This window comes from Urocampus carinirostris, chromosome 1 (assembly GCF_059441175.1).
Source record: "Urocampus carinirostris isolate Australia breed hairy pipefish chromosome 1, RoL_Ucar_1.0, whole genome shotgun sequence".
Taxonomy (NCBI): domain Eukaryota; kingdom Metazoa; phylum Chordata; class Actinopteri; order Syngnathiformes; family Syngnathidae; genus Urocampus; species Urocampus carinirostris.
The window spans coordinates 74,278,553-74,297,402 of record NC_142349.1 but is presented as its reverse complement, the minus strand read 5'-3'; the positions used below and the strand labels follow the sequence as shown (position 1 = coordinate 74,297,402).

At 44.3% G+C, this 18,850-nt stretch overlaps 1 protein-coding gene across 2 annotated transcripts in view; it reads right to left on the bottom strand.

Moving 5' to 3' along the window:
- Positions 1-3,831: 3,831 nt before the first annotated feature.
- afg3l2 (AFG3 like matrix AAA peptidase subunit 2) overlaps positions 3,832-18,850 on the bottom strand; it is a 22,314-nt gene continuing 7,295 nt past the window's right edge. The window contains exons 7-17 of one of the 2 annotated variants that reach the window (XM_088350620.1): positions 18,080-18,204; positions 17,708-17,984; positions 15,997-16,134; positions 15,767-15,920; positions 14,975-15,082; positions 14,779-14,904; positions 12,573-12,683; positions 8,655-8,770; positions 7,757-7,957; positions 5,894-6,088; positions 3,832-5,411 (exon numbers count right to left, since the gene is read on the bottom strand). In XM_088350620.1, the coding sequence (XP_088206746.1) occupies positions 5,172-5,411; positions 5,894-6,088; positions 7,757-7,957; positions 8,655-8,770; positions 12,573-12,683; positions 14,779-14,904; positions 14,975-15,082; positions 15,767-15,920; positions 15,997-16,134; positions 17,708-17,984; positions 18,080-18,204 (1,791 nt within the window). In that variant the 3' untranslated portion in view covers positions 3,832-5,171. The remainder of the gene's footprint in view (positions 5,412-5,893; positions 6,089-7,756; positions 7,958-8,654; positions 8,771-12,572; positions 12,684-14,778; positions 14,905-14,974; positions 15,083-15,766; positions 15,921-15,996; positions 16,135-17,707; positions 17,985-18,079; positions 18,205-18,850) is intronic. The other variant, XM_088350628.1, reaches the window with a different exon arrangement.

The window sequence follows — 18,850 nt, the reverse complement described above, 5'->3', positions numbered from 1 at the left end:
TTCACTGAGTGGTTCTGAAGCCAATCTTTTGAGATCTTGGCTGTGTGCTTTGGGTCGTTGTCCTGCTGAAAAAGGAACCTTCGCCCCAGCCTGAGGTCAAGAGCGCTCTGGAGCAGGTCTTCATCCAGGATATCTCTATATATTGCTGCATTCATTTTTCCTTCTATCCTGACTAGTCTGACAATTCCTGCTGCTGAAAAACATCCCCACAGCATGATGCTGCCACCACCATGCTTCACTGTAGGGATGGTATTGGCCTGGTGATGAGCGGTGCCTGGTTTCCTCCAAACATGGCGCCTGGCATTCACATCAAAGAGTTCATTCAGGTGCTTTTTGGCAAATTCCAGAATGGCTTCCATGTTCCTTTTACTAAGGAGTGGCTTTCGTCTGGCCACTCTACCATACAGGCCTGATTGGTGGATTGCTGCAGAGATGGTTGTCCTTCTGTAAGGCTCTCCTCTCTCCACAGAGGAACGCTGGAGCTCTGACAGAGTGGCCATCGGGTTCTTGGTCACCTCCCTGACTAAGGCCTTTCTTCCCCGATCGCTCAGTTTAGAAGGCCGGCCAGCTCTAGGAAGAGTCCTGATGGTTCCAAATGTCTTCCATTTACGAATATTGGAGGCCACTGTGCTCATTGGGACCTTCAAAGCAGCAGAAATTTTTCTGTATCCTTCCCCAGATTTGTGCCTCAAGACAATCCTGTCTTGCAGGTCTACAGACAGTTCTTTTGACTTCATGCTTGGTGTTTGTGCTCTGACATGCACACTCAATTGTGGGACCTTATATAGACAGGTGTGTGCCTTTCCAAATCATGTCCAATCAACTGAATTTACTGCAGGTGGACTCCAATTAAGCTGTAGAAAGATCTCAAGGATGATGAGTGGAAAAAAGATGCACCTGAGCTCAATTTTGAGCTTCATGGCAAAGGCTGTGAATACTTATGTAAATGTGATTTCTTAGTTTTCTATTTTTAATCAATTCAAAAAAAGTAAAAAAAAACGTTTTCACATTGTCATAATGGAGTATTTTGTGTAGAATTTTGAGATAAGATATTAAATTAATACAATTTGGAATGAGGCTGTAACGTAACAAAATGTGGAAAAAGTGAAGCGCTGTGAATATTTTCCGGATGCACTGTACCTACCTACCTACCTTGGTCATATCCCTTAAGAGGGGTGACCGACAGCAAGACAAACACGTATACAAAAACAGAATAGGAAAAAGTAGCAAAAAATACAAAAAAAAAATAACCATGGCCAACCCATGGTCCTGTGGTGAGGGGCCCTCTCCTCGTGAGAGGTAAGAGAATTCTCCCACCGTGGTCCACTGTGTGTCATAGGAGGCGACTAAAGTGGAGGGAGCGAAGGGACTGGGGATCCTCTCCTCTCTACTCTCTAAGAGACAGCAAGCCAAAGAAAGGGGGGTCGGAGACCAAAAGGTCTCGCAAACCCTAGTTGTAGGGTCACTAAATGTGAGAGGATGTGGAAGTAAAGCAACTGAGTGGAAGAAAGAGGAGGGGCGGGAGACCGATAGGGGCTGGAGACCGAAAGGTCCCTAGTTCTAGGGTCACTAAATATGAGAGGATGTGGAAGTAAAGCGACTGAGTGGAAGAGATCGGAAGGATGATGGCTGAAAGAAAGGTTGATGTGTCAGCCTTGAGCGAAACACATACCTAAGAGAAAAAACTTTTTTTTTTTAAGGACACCCCAAACAACGCACCCCACCATTAAAAGACAAGGTGTAATATTTGACCTCGATATGTTGCTGGGTTGTGTGGTGCAAGCGAAAACGAGTTCCGGAAAACACAAGGGAGAACACCAACTAGATTCATAGAAACGAAAAAGCACCATTTTGTTGCTTTTCACAAGATTTTCGGTATCTGTCGATGCTCGTGCAACATCCCTTGCAGCCTGGTTGTTCTCAAGGTGTCTTCATTTTCCTCGCGTTGAGGTTTTTGGGTTTTTCCTTGCCCTGACGTAGCTCTCAGATCAGGGCACGTTTTCATGGTGGTCTGTGCAGCCTTTTGAGACTTTCTGATAAAGGGCTAATCAAAGAAATGGGACTTGACTTTATTTTTTTTAAATGTACTTTGTCATATGAATTTAAAATTGAGTTCTTTTCGTCTCTGTACACAGTTATTTGTGCAAAGCAGCTTCCTGTTTGATGCAGTTTGCACAAAAAATGGTTTGATAGGATTGTAAGACAAACAATGTTCTAAATCAGGGGTCTCAAACTCAAAAGTAACGTGGGAGGCTGCCAGAGGTAGGGTCTGGGCAAGTTTGGGCCAAATTGTGTTTTCTACAAACACATTTCACTGTTTTCAAATACAAAAAGCCCTTCACAAAATAGGAAAACATTCAAAATTCATATAAACATCAATCAAATTAACCCATAATCAGCTAGGGCTGAAGTTAAAGGGGCAGTGTATTATTCAGTGCCTCCTAGTGGTAATTTTATTTATTCAACGAAAATAAAATGATTTAAATGCTTAGCAAAATCCCATTAGCTCATATATATATATGTTTTACTTACTTTTAAGTCGATTTTACTATTTTACATAACTTGAGCCTTACCGTCCAACTAGTAGGACGCACGCTTCACCGGCACGAACGAGACGGAGACTCCGGTAAAAACAGGGGTGGGGGACTATGCGCTACAATAACAGCCAAATCATTGACACACACTGGTCACTCGATATAGTTTCTAGAAGTATCGTGTAGACCCTTTTATCTACCGAGAGAGCTAACTGTGGTCATTGTGGCTGTTTACGTTCCACCAGATGCTAACGTTAGCATAGCGCTAAATCTCCGGCCCGCTGCTATCAATAAACAGCAGCTTGCACACCCCAACGGAACTTTTATCATCGCCGGCGACTTTAATCAGGCATGCTTAAGGACTGTACTTCCTAAAGTCATTCAATACGTGGACTGAGCAATTAGGGAAAAAAACACTGGACTGTGTGTACAGTAAGATCATGTGTGTACAGTAAGATCAAACATCTAGTTGGTTCCGCCCATCACTGTCTACCTCACCCTCTCTGCACCCCCCCTCCATAGGAAACCAAAGCCTATACAACAAGGACAGTACAAACATCTTTTTTGTTCCTTTATCTCTCTGTTTCCTTATCCTCACTGTAAAATGTGGAACTGGAGTGCCACGTCCAATTTCGTTGTCACAATATATCCCATGATGTAACAATGACAATAAAGGTATATTGTATTCTATTCTACCTACAAGTATATGACATGATTGTCCGCCATCTTGCTGCTACGTGTACCCAAAAAACAACCTTGTGAAAGGCTAAGCAAAAAAAATTGAAGAATTGATGCTTTGACTCAGATACAACTTCTTCCCTAAAAAGTTTGGGAACTAAACTGCACCTCTTTGTCATATCACGTAAGCCGTATTTGCATTGTAAATAACCAATATTTATCATTGATCGCTTGGAGCTACCTAGAACTCTACTACTGAAGTTTACTTGTAAAAGACAAATTAAGGTATGATGTGTAACGGTTTGAGGGGACTAGCACAACAGATGAGAAAATTGGGAGGGAGAAAGCAAAACGTGTTCCGACTGTGCCCGGTCTCCACTACAGTAAATGTGATCTCATCATACCTCTGTTTTCTGATGCATACCTTCCGCTAACCAGCAGTATAAATCCTTGGAAAAAAAGACAGTGTCTTGTGATTACTGATAGGTTGGTCGTTTTGGTTGTAAAATTTCTCAGAATTCACTGTGTGAATATAACTTGTTTTTATATTCCAAAATATAAAAACAATCTATCACACACACACATGAAGTAACCTTTCAATAATCAGTCTAATTGCATCTCTTGTACGTTTATCAATCTTATATTCTTTTATTGTGAAATGCTCATGTGTGCTGTTTCTCCCTGAAGTATAATAATTCACGCCCACGTTGTGGGCGGGATCTCTTTTTCCTCTTGGAACCATCATGGGAGCCTCGTGTGAGTACTTGCTCCTACTATCACGGGTTAAATTTTAACATTATATGTATTTTATTTGTGTAAATATGGCCACGAAATAGTCTTAATAATGATTGACTTTAACATTACACAGTCGCACTGTGTCACATTGCCATATCGATTTGATTTGGGTTGATCGCGCAGCCCTACTTTGTAAAAACGACAAATATTGATTTTTTTTTACACCTCCTGACTGAGTTTTTATTGAGTGCAGAGCGCTACCTATGTGGCAACAGTGAGTGTGAATAAACATCGCAGCGGTGGGTGCATCTTATAGCAGAATGCATTGCGCCACAAGCTCAAAGCAGGGGTCTCAAACTCGCTGCCCCCAGGAAGATGGTTTGAGGCCCCCACCTGGATATGAAAGTTAAAGGGACAGTGTGCATTATTTTCCCACTAGATGTCGCGCCACTGAAAACAAAAGCATGACAAAAACAGACAAAATACAGAGACTCAAACCTTAATACTTCCGAAACGAAAGAAAAAAAAACAATGAAAAATAAATAAGACAAAAAGTAAAACTCCCCCAAAAAGGAAAAAAATTAAGAGGGATAACAAAGAGAAAATTTCATTTGTTTTTGTCTTTTTTTAATTACTTTTTCTTTTCTCCTTTTTAGCTTTCTTTTACCCTACTTTTTTCTTTCCGTTTTCCTTTTTTGCCTCCATTTCTCATTTATTGATTAAAAAAAAAACGTTTCCCTTTTTTTTGTCTTTCTTTAATAAAGGCAGGGTAAAGAATTGAAAGAAAAAGGGTGCTCCCTACTCCCTTTCAGTCTCCGAAGTCTTCCTCGGACTAAATTTTGGTTGCACTGCCCATGACAGTGACATCTAGTGGACAAACATAAACACTGTCCGCTTTAAGAACACCAGTGCTGTTTTTGTAGAAAACCCCATTTGGCCCAACCTCACCCGGATCCTAGCTTCAGCGGCTCCCAACTCAATTGAGTTTGAGACCCCTGCTACAGAGGAAATTGACATCTCCCACAAACGGAAGCTCCATCCTGATGGAACGGAGCGTGGCCTCGTCCAAAATACAACCCTTGTGTGATGTGCGCCGAGCAAGATGGCGGCCGTTGCTGGCCCTCAAAGCGCCCGGGCTAGCTTGATGCCGCCTCCACATCGCCGGCGTCGCCATCGACACGCGACCGCCAGAAGGAAGCTGGCAAAAAGTGTGGAGCGCGCTTCCTAAAAAGGCATCCCTCCCGAAATCTGTCGCGCCACCTGCTCTTCGGGACTCTCGTCCTTGTCTTTCTTCTGTCGGTTCCAGTCTTTGAGGCCGGCGGGCAGGGCCGTGTCCTCCTCCTCGCCACCCGTGCCCTCCACCAGCTCCTCGTACGTCGACTTCTCCGAGAACGGGCGTCGACCCAGCAACTCCACCATGTCGTTCTTGTCCAGGACCTCCTTCTCCAGCAGCCGCAGCGCCACCTTGGGGAATGAAATGGGATCGTCTTTGATGCAGGGTTGGTAAACCTTGTTTTGAGGCAGAATACAAGCGCTTTTTAAAGACGGGCTAGCGCAAGTGAGGGACTTGCCGTTGAAGTTGTATACTATTTTATACACTGTTTTATATTACATAAAGTCAAGAATACTTTTTCTAAAATCTGACTTCAGTGTTTGAGGGCAAACTCAGAGAAGGTGGTCGTAAAAATGTGTGTGCTTTTGAATGTGTCTTTGGTTTCTGTTTGTGTAGATAACAATGACTTATCTCCCATTCTTCAAAGGACGATTGGGAAATTTGCATCAATGACGGCGTGGACCAATCAGCCAGAGGCTTGGTCATGGGGCGTAAACATTTTATCGGCATGAATTATAACAGAAGAGCCCCCGGAACCTCGCCGCTCTGTCTCCTGCACACGATTGTAATTGGCACAGGCAGTAGCACCATGTGTACAAGATGGCTGCCTCACCTTCTCCACGTCGGCCTTCTTTTCTTTGAGCAGGCGTTGAGTTCTAACGTAAGCGTCGGCGATGAGCGCCCGGACCTCGGTGTCGATGAGGCGGGCCGTGGCCTCGCTGTACGGCTTCTCCAGAACCATCTCGCCTTGCCGGGGGAGGTCGAACGACACTTGGCCCACCTTGGCGTTCATCCCGAACTGCACGATCTGCCAAAGAGCCAGAAAAGTCTAGGGCTGTAACAACTCATCGATAAAAATGATTCAAATAGTTTTTTTTAAAGAGATAATTGATTTAGAACACTAAATCATTGCAAATAAAGCTATTCTGTTGTAAAAGTGAGTTGTAAGACCACTTTGCAGATGGCACCAAGTAGCTTTTTATAAAAAAGTTATTTTACAGGTTTTTATATATATATATATATATATATATATATATATATATACACATACAGTAATCCCTCCGTTATCACGTTTAATGGGGATCGAGACCAGCCGCGAAAACTGAAAATCCGCGAAGTAGCGGCGCCCCTTCAAAAATGCTTCAAAAACCTATACAGGTATACAGTATACCCCCCCGCCATTAAACCGAGGTGATCGCTGGCATGATGGCAAGGAGTTATTGAGTGACTCGTCCAGAACTCTTCACACTGGAAATGAATGTACCAAAACATGACCCACAAGTGTAGCCATGTCTTACATCATCAATTTACACGGAATAGGACTGCGGCGAAACCACTACGAACCATTCAGTACGATTGTATTAACCGCTCTCAACCACATGCACCCATCACAGTTTTTTTTCGCTTGTTAACACTACCGGTTACATATTGAAAATAAATACAGTGAAAATGTGATATTTGATGAGTGTTTGTGAAGCGTTTTGGGAAACAACAGTTAAAAAAATGGTCTGTGTTCATTTTAATGAAAGTGAAAGAGCTCCCTTCTGACAATAACAACATACTTTAGCTAGCGGCATCGAACGGCTTTTACAACAAATACACGAAACCACACACAATTAGCCGTGTTTAGGTAGTATAAGTTCCTACATGATAAACTGAGTGCCACATAAGAAGGGGGTGAGGTGGGAGGAGTTGAAGGAGAGGGGGTGAGCGAAGCGGTAACTCACCGTGACTAAGCATTGTGTCAGGGCCTCCCCCTCCCCTTCACAATGAGAGTGTCCACACCGTGTCCTCAGTTGGCATAAGCTCGCGCTCAATGGCGTCAAGTCAATAAATGCTTTTATTGAGAAGGTAAGGTATATTTTTTAGACCCGAGAAGCTCTGAACCCGCAAAAGTGGAACCGCGAACTAGCGAGGTTCCACTGTGTGTGTGTATGTATATATATATATATATATATATATATATATATATATATTTTTTTTTTTTTTTTTAATTGAGCATTGCATCATTACAAACCAAATTGGAAGTATCAACTTTGAAGAGTTTGACTGTTTTATCATGAAACAAAGGGAACAATTTTCAAAGGAACAGAAGGTGCTGCGGATGAACCGAAAAAAAATAAGAAAATAAGTAAATAAAGTACATGAAGTTAAGTAAAATAATAGTAATGACATGTTTTACCGTTCCTGTAAAATTCCCCTCAAATCCCAATCCAAGACGTACCGAAAGTAAATTGAATGCTTTACATGATAGAACAGTTTGTTGTTCTGTGCACTTTCTTCTAACTGTGCAAAATTTCAATATTTGACTGAAGCGGGAAAATTTAAAAATGTCTCTGAGAAATCCGCTGCATCGATTAATCGAAAAAAATAATCAACCGATTCATCAAAAATAAAGACAACCGTTCGTTGCAGCCCTAGAATTGTCACATGACACCGAGTAGGGCGGAGCTTGTATCCAGACGTTCGGTCTTACCTGCGCGTAGGCACTCTGCGTGACTTTGCGGAGGTCGTCTTGGGCGCCGGTGGTCACCCTGCCGAAGAAGATCTCTTCGGCCACGCGTCCCCCCAACGTCATGCACATGCGGTCCAGCAACTGCTCAGTAGTGTACAGGAACTGCTCCTTGGGGAGGTACTGCGCGTAGCCCAGGCCCCGCCCACGCGGGATGATGGACACCTGCAAGTGGGCACGACAATGGGCGATAAACGAACATTGGATGTTAGGTGATTGGATCCATCATAATATTGATATTATCGATACTAAGCAGGTATTTGGATCAGATCGATACTATTGTCCCGGGATCAATGTTTTGCTCTTCCACCAATTTCCTCAAAACGCCGCTTCGCCATGTGGAGAGCGCAGCCCGTCTCTCCCTTGGCCACTCTCTAGATTTATGCCCGAGTGTGGGACTGAGAGGCAGACTTTTAGCACCTCTCCCTACCTGGCCTGCTGCGGCATCCTGCCTGCCAGGCAGAAGAGAAGGCCAAATCGATGCGACCATACCCACCAGAAGTGAAAATAACAAGAGCTAAATAGGTAGCTCAGTATAATGTGGACTTATATAAAAACCTTGTAAATAATATAGTTTTTTGTTTTTGTTTAATTACTGCTGCTAAATGTTAATACAATGATTTCATAGATAGATAGATACATGATTCATCCCCGGAAGGGAATTCACACATCCAGCAGTATCCTTGTGTTGAAAAATAAAAGAATAAATTAAAGATATAGATCGTGCCATTTCTAAGCAAAAAGTATCGCTATTGATTTTGTATCGGTTGATACTATCCTGTATTTACTCTGATCGGATGGACACCCAAAATTCCTAGCATGGTACACCCTTAGTCCTGGATTGCGGTGGTGTAAGGCTCACCTTGAGCAGCGGGTCAGCATGTTCCAGGAACCAGCCGGCGACAGCGTGGCCCGCCTCATGATAGGCCACAGTTTTCTTCTCCTCGGGCTGCAAGACCTGAGTCTTCTTTTCTAGGCCTGAAAGCACAACGGGCGAGTAGGGCGAGGCCAGAACGGGCAGTTGGCGCTAGGGCTGCACGATTCACTGTAATTCTAATCCATATTGCGATGTAACGTAGTGCGATTGTGTAATCGCAAGACACAGTTTCTTTTCAAGGATTTATAGACAGCAACCCTTACAAAGCTCCCCAGAGAAGGGCGCAGTAAAATTCACCTTAAATCCCATTTCAGGAAGTACCCAGAGTAAAACAAATGCTGTTGTTGAACTATTTAATTCAATGGGAGAGGCTCTGAAGGAGGAAATTCCCACTCTGCACTGTCCACAGCCAAAGACTGAGACGAAAGTCAGGGCTAGCGCAAATATTTTTCATATTTAAGAATACTTTTCACATTCGCGATTAGCGTCTTTTTCTCTCCACCCTCTTTGGGGGCCACCCTTGACAGAATTCTCAAGTAAATGACGTCAATGTGCGGCGAAGCACACACGGAAGCAGGAAACACAGATGTGCTTATGTAACCAGCTCGGTAGCCTAGATGGTAGGGCGCCCGCTCTGAGACTGGGAGGTCGCTGGTTCAAGCCTCGGCCGAGTCATACCCAAGACTTACAACATTGCCTCCCTGCTTGGCGCTCGGCATTAAGGGTTGGAATTGGGGGGTTTGGTCACCTAATGACTCCCAACACAGCAGTTGGGTCTAAAATGGCTGCGCCCTGTTTGGCTGCGGCTGCATCGGCTCGCTACAGTTTAAGTGTACGGGTCAGGTGTATCGACATTTCGTTCTGTGTGCATGGTTACAAAGAATGACAATAAAGGTAAATTCTTCTTCTTCCAACTCCCTTGCAGAATCTGACTCCCTTTCACGTAAACACAAACTAGGATTTTCTTATGCTTCTCAGTGATAATACGAATATAGTGATGGTAGTCTGTGTAATGTGTTTATTAGGAAACATTTATTCAGATTCAGATTCAGATCTACTTTATTGTCATTCTAGTACACGTGTATACAGAACGAAATGTCGATGCATCTGACCCCCACAGTTTCCTTGAATGTACAGATATAAATAAAGTTGTATTGTATTATGGCTACGTATAGTATTTTACCATAGTGCCGATAGTGCAAGAAGAGTAGCTAACCAGATGTGCAAAATGGGGAGTCAGGTTAACAAGTCAGGTACACAGTAACATTAACACTGTAACAATAACGCTGTAATTACAATAGTGCAGAGAGCAATGTGCAAGGAGTGGCAAGCTATAAAAAAAAACTGCCAGTAGTGCAAAAAGTCAGATTAGCAGCCGTTTAGAATTAAGTTAACTATATGTTAGATTGACCATTTAACAGTCTAATGGCCAGGGGGACTAGACTATTGCGGAGCCTGGTGGTCCTGCACCGCACACTGCAGTACCTCTTCACAGAGGCTAGCAGAGTGAACAGTCCATGATGGGGGTGAGAGGGGTCCCCGGTAATGTTCTTAGCATGGGATAGGCAGCGCTTCTGGCCAATGTCCTGAATGGAGGGAAGTGTAGTCCCGATTATTTTCTCTGCTGTCCTCGTTACCCTCCTCACACTACCCCAGTCGGTAGCGCTGCAGCCTCCACACCACACAGAGATACAGCTGGTCAGGATACTCTCTATGGTGCCCCTGTAGAATGTGATGAGGGAGGGTGGGGGCAGGTGGGCTCTCCTCATCCTCCGCAGGAAGTACAGGCGCTGCTGTGCCCTCTTAACCAGTGATGCAGTGTTCACGGACCAGGTGAGTTTTTTTGTAATGTGCACCCCTAGGAACTTGATACTGCTGACAACCTCCACAGCCTTGTTGTTGATGCAAAGTGGGGCATGGTTGGGCTGGTTTTTCCTAAAGTCGACAATGATCTCTTTAGTTTTGTCAACATTCAGGACCAGGCTGTTGTCCCTGCACCAGCCCACCAACTGCTCCACCTCCTCTCTGTAGGCCAGGTCGTTGTCATCCCTGATGAGGCCCACCACTGTTGTGTCGTCAGCATACTTCACGATGTGGTTTGTGGCGGACCTAGGGACGCAGTCGTGTGTCATCAAGGTGAACAGCAAGGGGCTTAGGACGCAGCCTTGGGGGGAGCCCGTGCTGAGGTAGATGACATCTGAACTGTTCTGACCTATCCGCACTGATTGGGGTCTGTCACAGAGGAAGTCCAGCAGCCAGTTCCGCAGGGGGGTGTTGAAACCCAGGAGTCTCATTTTGTCTACCAGATGTTGTGGGATGATGGTGTTGAATGCTGAACTGAAGTCCAGGAACAGCATCCGCACATGGGTGTTCTTCTCCTCTAGATGTGTCAGGCTCAGGTGAAGCGCAGAGGAGATGGCATCCCTGGTGGAGCGGTTTGTCCTGTAGGCTAACTGAAAGGGGTCGAATGAGGAGGGGAGACTGGAGGTGATGTGCTCTTCAACCAGTCTCTCAAAGCACTTCATTATGATAGGAGTCAGTGCAACGGGCCGGTAATCGTTGAATGATAAGATCTGGGGTTTCTTTGGCACTGGGATGATGTTGGCAAATTTGAAGCATGATGGTACTTTGGCTTGGTCTAGCGAGGTGTTGAAAATGTCTGTTAGTACACAAGCCAGCTGATCGGCGCACTCCCTAAGTACCCGCCCCGGAATGTTGTCCGGGCCTGGAGCCTTCCTTGTGTTGACCCTTCTCAGGGTCTTCCTCACGTCAGATGAGTCCAGGTGGAGTGCTCTTTCGTCCTGATTTGGAACCGCTTTCGCTGCAGGGGTGCCGTTTTGTGCCTCGAACCTTCCAAAGAATTTGTTGAGGTCATTCAGAAAGTCCATGCTAGTGTCCTGCACTGGGGCGGTGGTTGGCTTGTAACTGGTGATGGCCTGAATGCCTTTCCACATATCCCTGGTGTTGGTTGTGCTGAGGAAACGTTCCTGGATTTTTTGACTGTGCGTTCGCTTTGCTAGTCTGATAGCCCGGTTCAGGTTAGCCCTCGCTGATAACAGCGCCTCCTTGTCACCAGATCTAAAGGCAAGGTTCCGTACTTTTAGTTGTTTGCGTATTTCAGCAGTCATCCAGGGCTTCTGATTGGCACGGGTGCATATAGTTTTGTTATTGCTGACGTCTTCTGCGCATTTACTGATGTAGGCTGACACAGAAATGGCGTACTCATCTATATTTATTTTGTTGTTGTAAGTGGCAGCCGATTTAAACATGTCCCAATCAGTGCAATCAAAGCAGTCCTGTAGTGCCTCCATTGCCCCCTCAGACCACACCCTCACCTGCTTCACTGTAGGTTTTTCTCTGGTCAGCAGGGGCTTGTATGCTGGAATTAGCATAATAGAAAGGTGATCTGATGAGCCAAGGTGGGGGCGGGGGGCTGCTTTATATGCACCTTTGATGTTTATTGCCGTGATTAGAACAAAAAAGCGATCTTTTTCTATATAATGAGTTTATTAAGACATTCATGTGAACATCACTAACACTGGAGGTAACCCAATGTAGCTAAACGCTATAATATTCACAGCCAGATCTTTAAGTGTGTTATCGCTCTCCCTTTTCACCCAAAAACAAATAAACATCTTTCAGTCGTTTGAATAATTAATAAATAATAAAATGTTAAATGTTTTATTGCCAAGGAGATAAGAATTTAGTATCATAAAAATCAGGACCAATAAAGATTTTTTAATAGTTGAATGGTTTGTAGATTTTAAATATATATTTCTGGGAGATTGATATGAAGGAGGGGATTCTCAGGCCCCTCGCTCAACCCAACTGATGTGTTGCAACATCTTGTTGGGAGTCATTAGGTGCCCAAACCCCCCAATTGTGGCGCCAAGGCAGACTAACCTCCAATCACCCTCTCGATGGCCTGCTCGAAGTGTTTCTGTTCGATGGAGTCGCACAGATGTCGAGCGGCGATGAGGGCCGCTTCGTTGCAAACGTTGGCGATGTCGGCACCTGCAGACAAAAAAAGGGTTTAATAAATTACACAAGACAGAATTGTAGTACTTTGGTTGGGGAAAATCATATACAAAATCGCAATTTTTGGTTAGGACGAGTGATTTTTATTGATTGACATCTGCAAAGGAGATTGCATAAGATGCCAGATCTCAATTTCGACTATTATGCACAGTTTACACCAGGGGACAGCAACCTTTTTGGTGTGGAGTGCCACTTTCAAATTTCTTGGAAAATCAGTGTGCCACACCAGATTAATGACTCGCACAACATTTTTTTTTAATATCCAACAGAGCTGTCATTTTACACCAGTCCAAATATACAACATGGATATAGATTTTAAACGTATAACTGACCAATTCATCTTCCACTATTATTGTTTATCAATCAACTAAAAAAATAAATCTGAATAACAAGTGGAAAGGCCTGTAGCCATCCATGACTTCAACCTTTTGCCACAAGCATTAACCAGAATCAACCATTCTTTATCAACAATGAACTACTATCAAAAAACAAGTGCTATGGAAAGCACTTAGAACAGGTTGGAATTTCTTATGAGAAATTTAGGCTCTCTCTCGTTTTACTTGCAAGTTCAAAATGTTTTGATGTCTAGTTTTCTTATTTAAGTGTCTGCTTCACTAAGAACTTTTTGAATTTTTTTGGTATTGTATGTGTTTGTCTTGCTGTCGGTCACTCCTCTTGAGGGATATGACCAAGGTAAATAGATAGATAGATAGATGGACAGCTACCATACCATTCATCAATGATATTATGTTGCAGAAAATATCAAAACTTGAAATAACAGCAGCATAGTAGAAGGCACGCGCGCGCACACACACGCACACACATGTTTTTTTTAAATATTTGCCGTCAGTAAATGGTTTTCTGTGCTTTGCTATGCAGTGAGCAATGTGATAGCTTGCTTCAGTGGTGGTGTTTTTAGCAGTGACAAAGGGTCTGTGTTTGTTTGCCATACCTGGACACTACGCGTTTTAATGTCTCCGCCATTGTAGACTCATTCTTGAATTCATGTTTCGTCTCGTAAAGACGTTTAACACTTGCTGTGCCATGTAAAACGCTCTCGAGGCATAATGCACAAAACAGCACAGTCTTTTTTTTGCAAAAACCCCATTCGTCCCTCCATGCTGGCTGGAAAGAACAAGATGTTTTCGCTCGAGGAGCCGTCATGATTCGTTCATTTCGTGCGCGTGTGTTTTGTTGGTTGAGTTAAAACTCGGATCTCTCCTCTGCGAGGCGCCGCGCAAACACACACTGACAGACGAATCAGAGGAGGAGCTAAGGTAAAGCCTCTAAATAACACGGCGTGCAACAGAAAATGTCTGAATTTCAGGTAAAAATGCGCATTTTAAAAATATAATCGTTATTATTTTCCCGTGCGCTCGCGTACCACCGGTTAACCCCTCGCGTGCCACTGCTGGCACGCGTGTCATAGGTTGCCGACCCCTGGTTTACACCATTGTCACTTTCAAACAAAATTGTTGCTGTTCTTTGATCTTCACACCCTTTAGGGCAGATCTGCTTCTGTAACCTAAAACATTTAATGAAAAGAAAGGACTATGGGGAGAGCTTTTAGAACAGGTTGGAATTTCTTGCGAGAAATTTTGGCTCTCCCCAGTTTTACTTGCAAGTTCAAAATTCTTTGATGTCTTCTTTTCTTAATTTAAGTGTCGGCTTCACTAAGAACTTAGCAATAGGTCCTTCGAGCCGAATGATGTACAGGTTGAGGGTTTAGTACAGTCTTCACTGGTTCTCCTTGCAAGTTCAAAATCCATGTCTTTTCTCCTTATTTTAAGTGACAACTAAACTTTAAACATATACAAAATATTCACGAGCCATGCCATTCTGTCTGGTCAGTCAATCCAAAGTGTTCTGCCTTTGGAAACAAAGGAAATGCTAAAATGAAAACAAGGAAAATGCATAACTTGACACTGACTTTCGAAGACTTGTTGTAAATCCTTTTTTGTTGTTGCTATGGACAAGAATTGTCCAAAGTATAAAACTTTTTGTGTTGGCTTAAACAGATGCCTGGATGTCATAGTTAAGCGCACCACATTCGTTGGCATTCCGAGCTGACCTGAGAATCCTGGCGTGAGTGCCGCCATCTGGCGCGCCAAGGCTTCTTTATTTGTGTTGGGGTTCAACTTGAGAGGCCTCAGGTGGACCTTGAAGATGGACACTCGTCCTTTGATGTCGGGTGGACCTAAAAGGACACTATTGGTTAACTTTTAACTCTCGGAGTGGCGCCGTCAACATAGCCTAGTTTTGCTCACCAATGTAAATCTGCCTGTCGAAGCGACCCGGCCTCAGGAGTGCCGGGTCCAGTATGTCGGCCCGGTTAGTACCCGCCAGCACCACCACATTGGTGGCCGTGTTGAAGCCTGACAAAAAAAAAAAAAACACCAAAAATGAGACTGAAGGGGGTGGCAGCAGCGCAGCAGGTAAAGTGCTCGTCTTGGGACCAAATAGGTTTGATTACCGGCTCCTCTGAGATGATTGTCGAAGTGTTCTTGAGCATGACACTGAACCCTTAATTCCCCCGATAAGCAGGGTGCGAGTGTGTGTGACTGGGTAAGTTGTAAAGCCCCTTCAGTAACTTCCATCCATCCATCCATCCATTATCTGCACCGCTTATCCTCAGTAGGGTCGCGGGCGTGCTGGAGCCCATCCCAGCTATCATCGGGCAGTGGGCAGGGGACAGCCTGAACTGGTTGCCAGCCAGTCGCAGGGCACACAGGGACAGACAATTCGCTCGCTCTTTCACGTCACCTGTTTTCAGATCATGTGACCACTCAAGATGGCAACTCCGTCAAAAGACGAGAAGAAAAATAAAAAAAGAATGAAAAGGAAAAAAGAACGAAAAGGAAGAAGACAAAAACTTAAAAAAAAAAAAGTTATAAAAAAAGAGAAGCTCGTCGTTTTCTTTTGTTCTGATACTCAACGCCATTGACACTGCAATGTTCCCCTCCAAAAAGTGCCCTCTACAACGGACGCCAAAAGCAAAATGCCCATCTCCAATGGTTGGTGCCAGGTGTGGGCTTTAGCGAGCGATGGCGGCGCCTTACCGTCCATCTCCACCAGGAGCTGATTCAAGGTGTTCTCCTGTTCGCTCTGGCCTCCGAAGTTGCCCCGCCCCCTCTTGCGCCCCACCGCGTCGATCTCGTCGATGAAGAGGATGCAGGGCGCGTTTTTTCTCGCCATCACAAACAGATCCCGGACCTGCACAAAACGGGAAAAACCCTTAACGCGGTGTCGGGATGCCCACGATCCGACGGGCGCTCGGCCGAGCACTCACCCGGGCGGGCCCCACTCCCACAAACATCTCCAGGAACTCTGATCCGTTGACTGTGATGAAGGGAACGTTGGCCTCGCCCGCTGTAGCTTTGGCCAGGAGCGTCTTGCCGGTCCCTGGAGGACCCGTCAGGATGGCGCCCTGCCCCGTCCAAAAACAGCATTAGCGAGGATGCAAAAAAAATATTAGGAGAGAAAAGTATGGGGAGTGAAATTGCGACGAGGAAACCCCGAAGGTCTTGCTCTGGGGCCTTGGTGGAGATCTTGGCCCTCTCCCAAAACAAGTACAACTCCTCCACCACTAGGTTCGCTACCTTCTTGCAGGGTTTGTACACCTTTTCATTGCCAAATCCAAGCAATTTTCAGGCCAATTTTCCTGTTCCTTCAAAGTTTTTTTGGGTTGAGTTTGATGACTAAAAAAAAGACGCTATTTTGATGCTAGCACGTACTTTGTGATAATCTGAGTTGTTTCTATTTATGATTTACAATCTTTTTATGTTAATAGGCTGCTCTAAACTGACATGAATTCTGCCATTCTGCTTCAACAACGCCCGTGCAGCTTGGCTACGTCACACTGGTTGACAAACACGGAAATGGCTTTATAGGGGTTGGGTAATAATTGAGTTTAAGACAGAAGACGAAAAAAGAAAAAGTACTGTACGTACGAAAACAGAAAAATGAGCCAAATGAGACTGATTTTAATGATATTCATTGCTCCAAAGCAGAGTGCATTCAATCTTTCTGTAAATTCTCCCTATTTATTTAGGGCATTAGGGGTTGGAATTGGGGGGTTTGGTCACCTAATGACTCCAAACGAGAGGTTGCAACACATCGGTTGGGTGGGGCGGCAGTAGCTCAGGAGGTAGAGTGCTCGTCTTGGGATCAAAGGATCCCAGTTCGAATCCCGGCTTGAACGTGTTACATGTCGAAGTGTCCTTGGGTAAGACACTGAACCCCTAATACCCTCAATAAGCAGGTTAGCGTCTTACATGGCTGCAATACAAGGCCGCTATTGGGAAATGTGGAGCACATTGTAAAGCGCTTTGGGAAGTCATTGACTTGAAAAACGCTATATAAATGCAGATCATTTCATTTCATTGGGTTGTATCAATCTCCCAGAAAGAAAAAATGTGAATGTATTCTTGACTCTTGCCCACTGCCTGAAGCACCAGGGGGGATATGGCTCCGATATATATATATATATATATATATATATATATATATACTATTGGACCAAAATGGCTTTGGGGAAACTATCAAATATGTCTGATCAATGTAAAACCGTTTAAATCTAGGCTTAAAAACACTTCTATTCTGTAGCATATGAATAACTTATATTTTATGTTGACAATATTCGTGTAACACTTGTTATTGCAACATTCATTGCAGCCTGGTCATCCCGGAAGGAGGATTACCTCATGTGCGGTCCCTTCAAGGTTTCTTCATTTTCCTCATGTTCAGATTTTTGAGTTTTCCCTTGCCCTCATGTAGGTTTTAGATCAGGGGATGGTATCATAATAGTCTGTGGTTTGCACTAATCTGTGGTCTGTGCAGCCCTTTGAGACTCTTTGTGATTAAGGGCAATACAAATAAACTGACTTGACATGACTTAAAGGAAGAGTTTTCTTATGGTTCCACACCATTTTCAGGCCTACCACAACGAAAAACTAGGAAAATAAGAACCACTCTAACAGACACCTGCTTCCTCAACTGACCTTGGGGATCTTGGCGCCGAGGTCCTGGTACTGCTTGGGGTTCTTGAGAAAGTTGACAAACTCCATGATCTCCAGCTTGGCTTCCTCGCAGCCGGCCACGTCTTTGAACTTTACGTCAATTTCGTCTTTGAGGATTTTGGCGGTGGTCTCGCTGACGCTGAACAGGCCGCCCATGCCCCCACGGCCGGGACGCCCCCCGGCGGCCGGGCCTCGCCTCATCATGAAGAGCAGGAAGCCGATGATGAGGGCAGTGGGCAGCATGCTCAGCAGGAAAGTCCTAAGTGGGAAAAAAGACGACTTTTCACCTTGAAAATAGGATGCATCGGCGAAACCCAACCACAAAGCAAGGAGGGCTGGAGAAAAGCTCCTCACCCGTCGCTCTCAGTGGAGTAGACGACGGGAACGCGCCCCTCGCCCTCGATGCCAAGCTCGTATTGGGCGCTCTCCAGGTTCCTCTCGAAGGTGTCCACGCTCCCGATGTTGAACCAAACGTACTGCTAAGGGAGAAATAACAAATATGGCCACATCTGAGAAAGGAAAACTCTAGCAGGACAAACATAAGGCAAGAACTGACTAGCACAAGTGAGGGGCTTGCGGGGACTGGAGTAAATGTGTAATTAGTAGGATTATAATGTCTGATTTCTTTTATAATTTGATTTGATCCCAGGGATATCTTTAATTGCAAAAATGTTCAATCTGATTTAATTGCATTTTTTTAAGTGAAACCCCAGCAGGTATTCAAGAAAGGGAAATAAAAATTCATGCTATATTCCCAGCTGTTTTCCAGATTAAATACCCACGCTACGCCCTTTTGCAGGCTTGTGATGGCGCACAGAGTATAAAAACCTTCTATTTCTGTTTGTTCCAACTTAAATTACTCAATGTTGGTTGCACTTGCAATGAATATTTCCGTTTGGGACAAAACTTGAGAGCGTTACCTTTGAAAAGAGACCAAAAGCGTCCATATTCTCCAAGCAATTAATTACTTTGGGTAATTCTTGGATTGGGATTTTACACCAATTCTAGGGGATTGTTAAGGGGTTAACAGATAAAGATTTGTATTCAAAAAAAATTGCGCATTATAGTTCTTTTTTAGAACAACACACTTGAAAAAACAGGATTCACTGTAAATGCAAAGGTGGA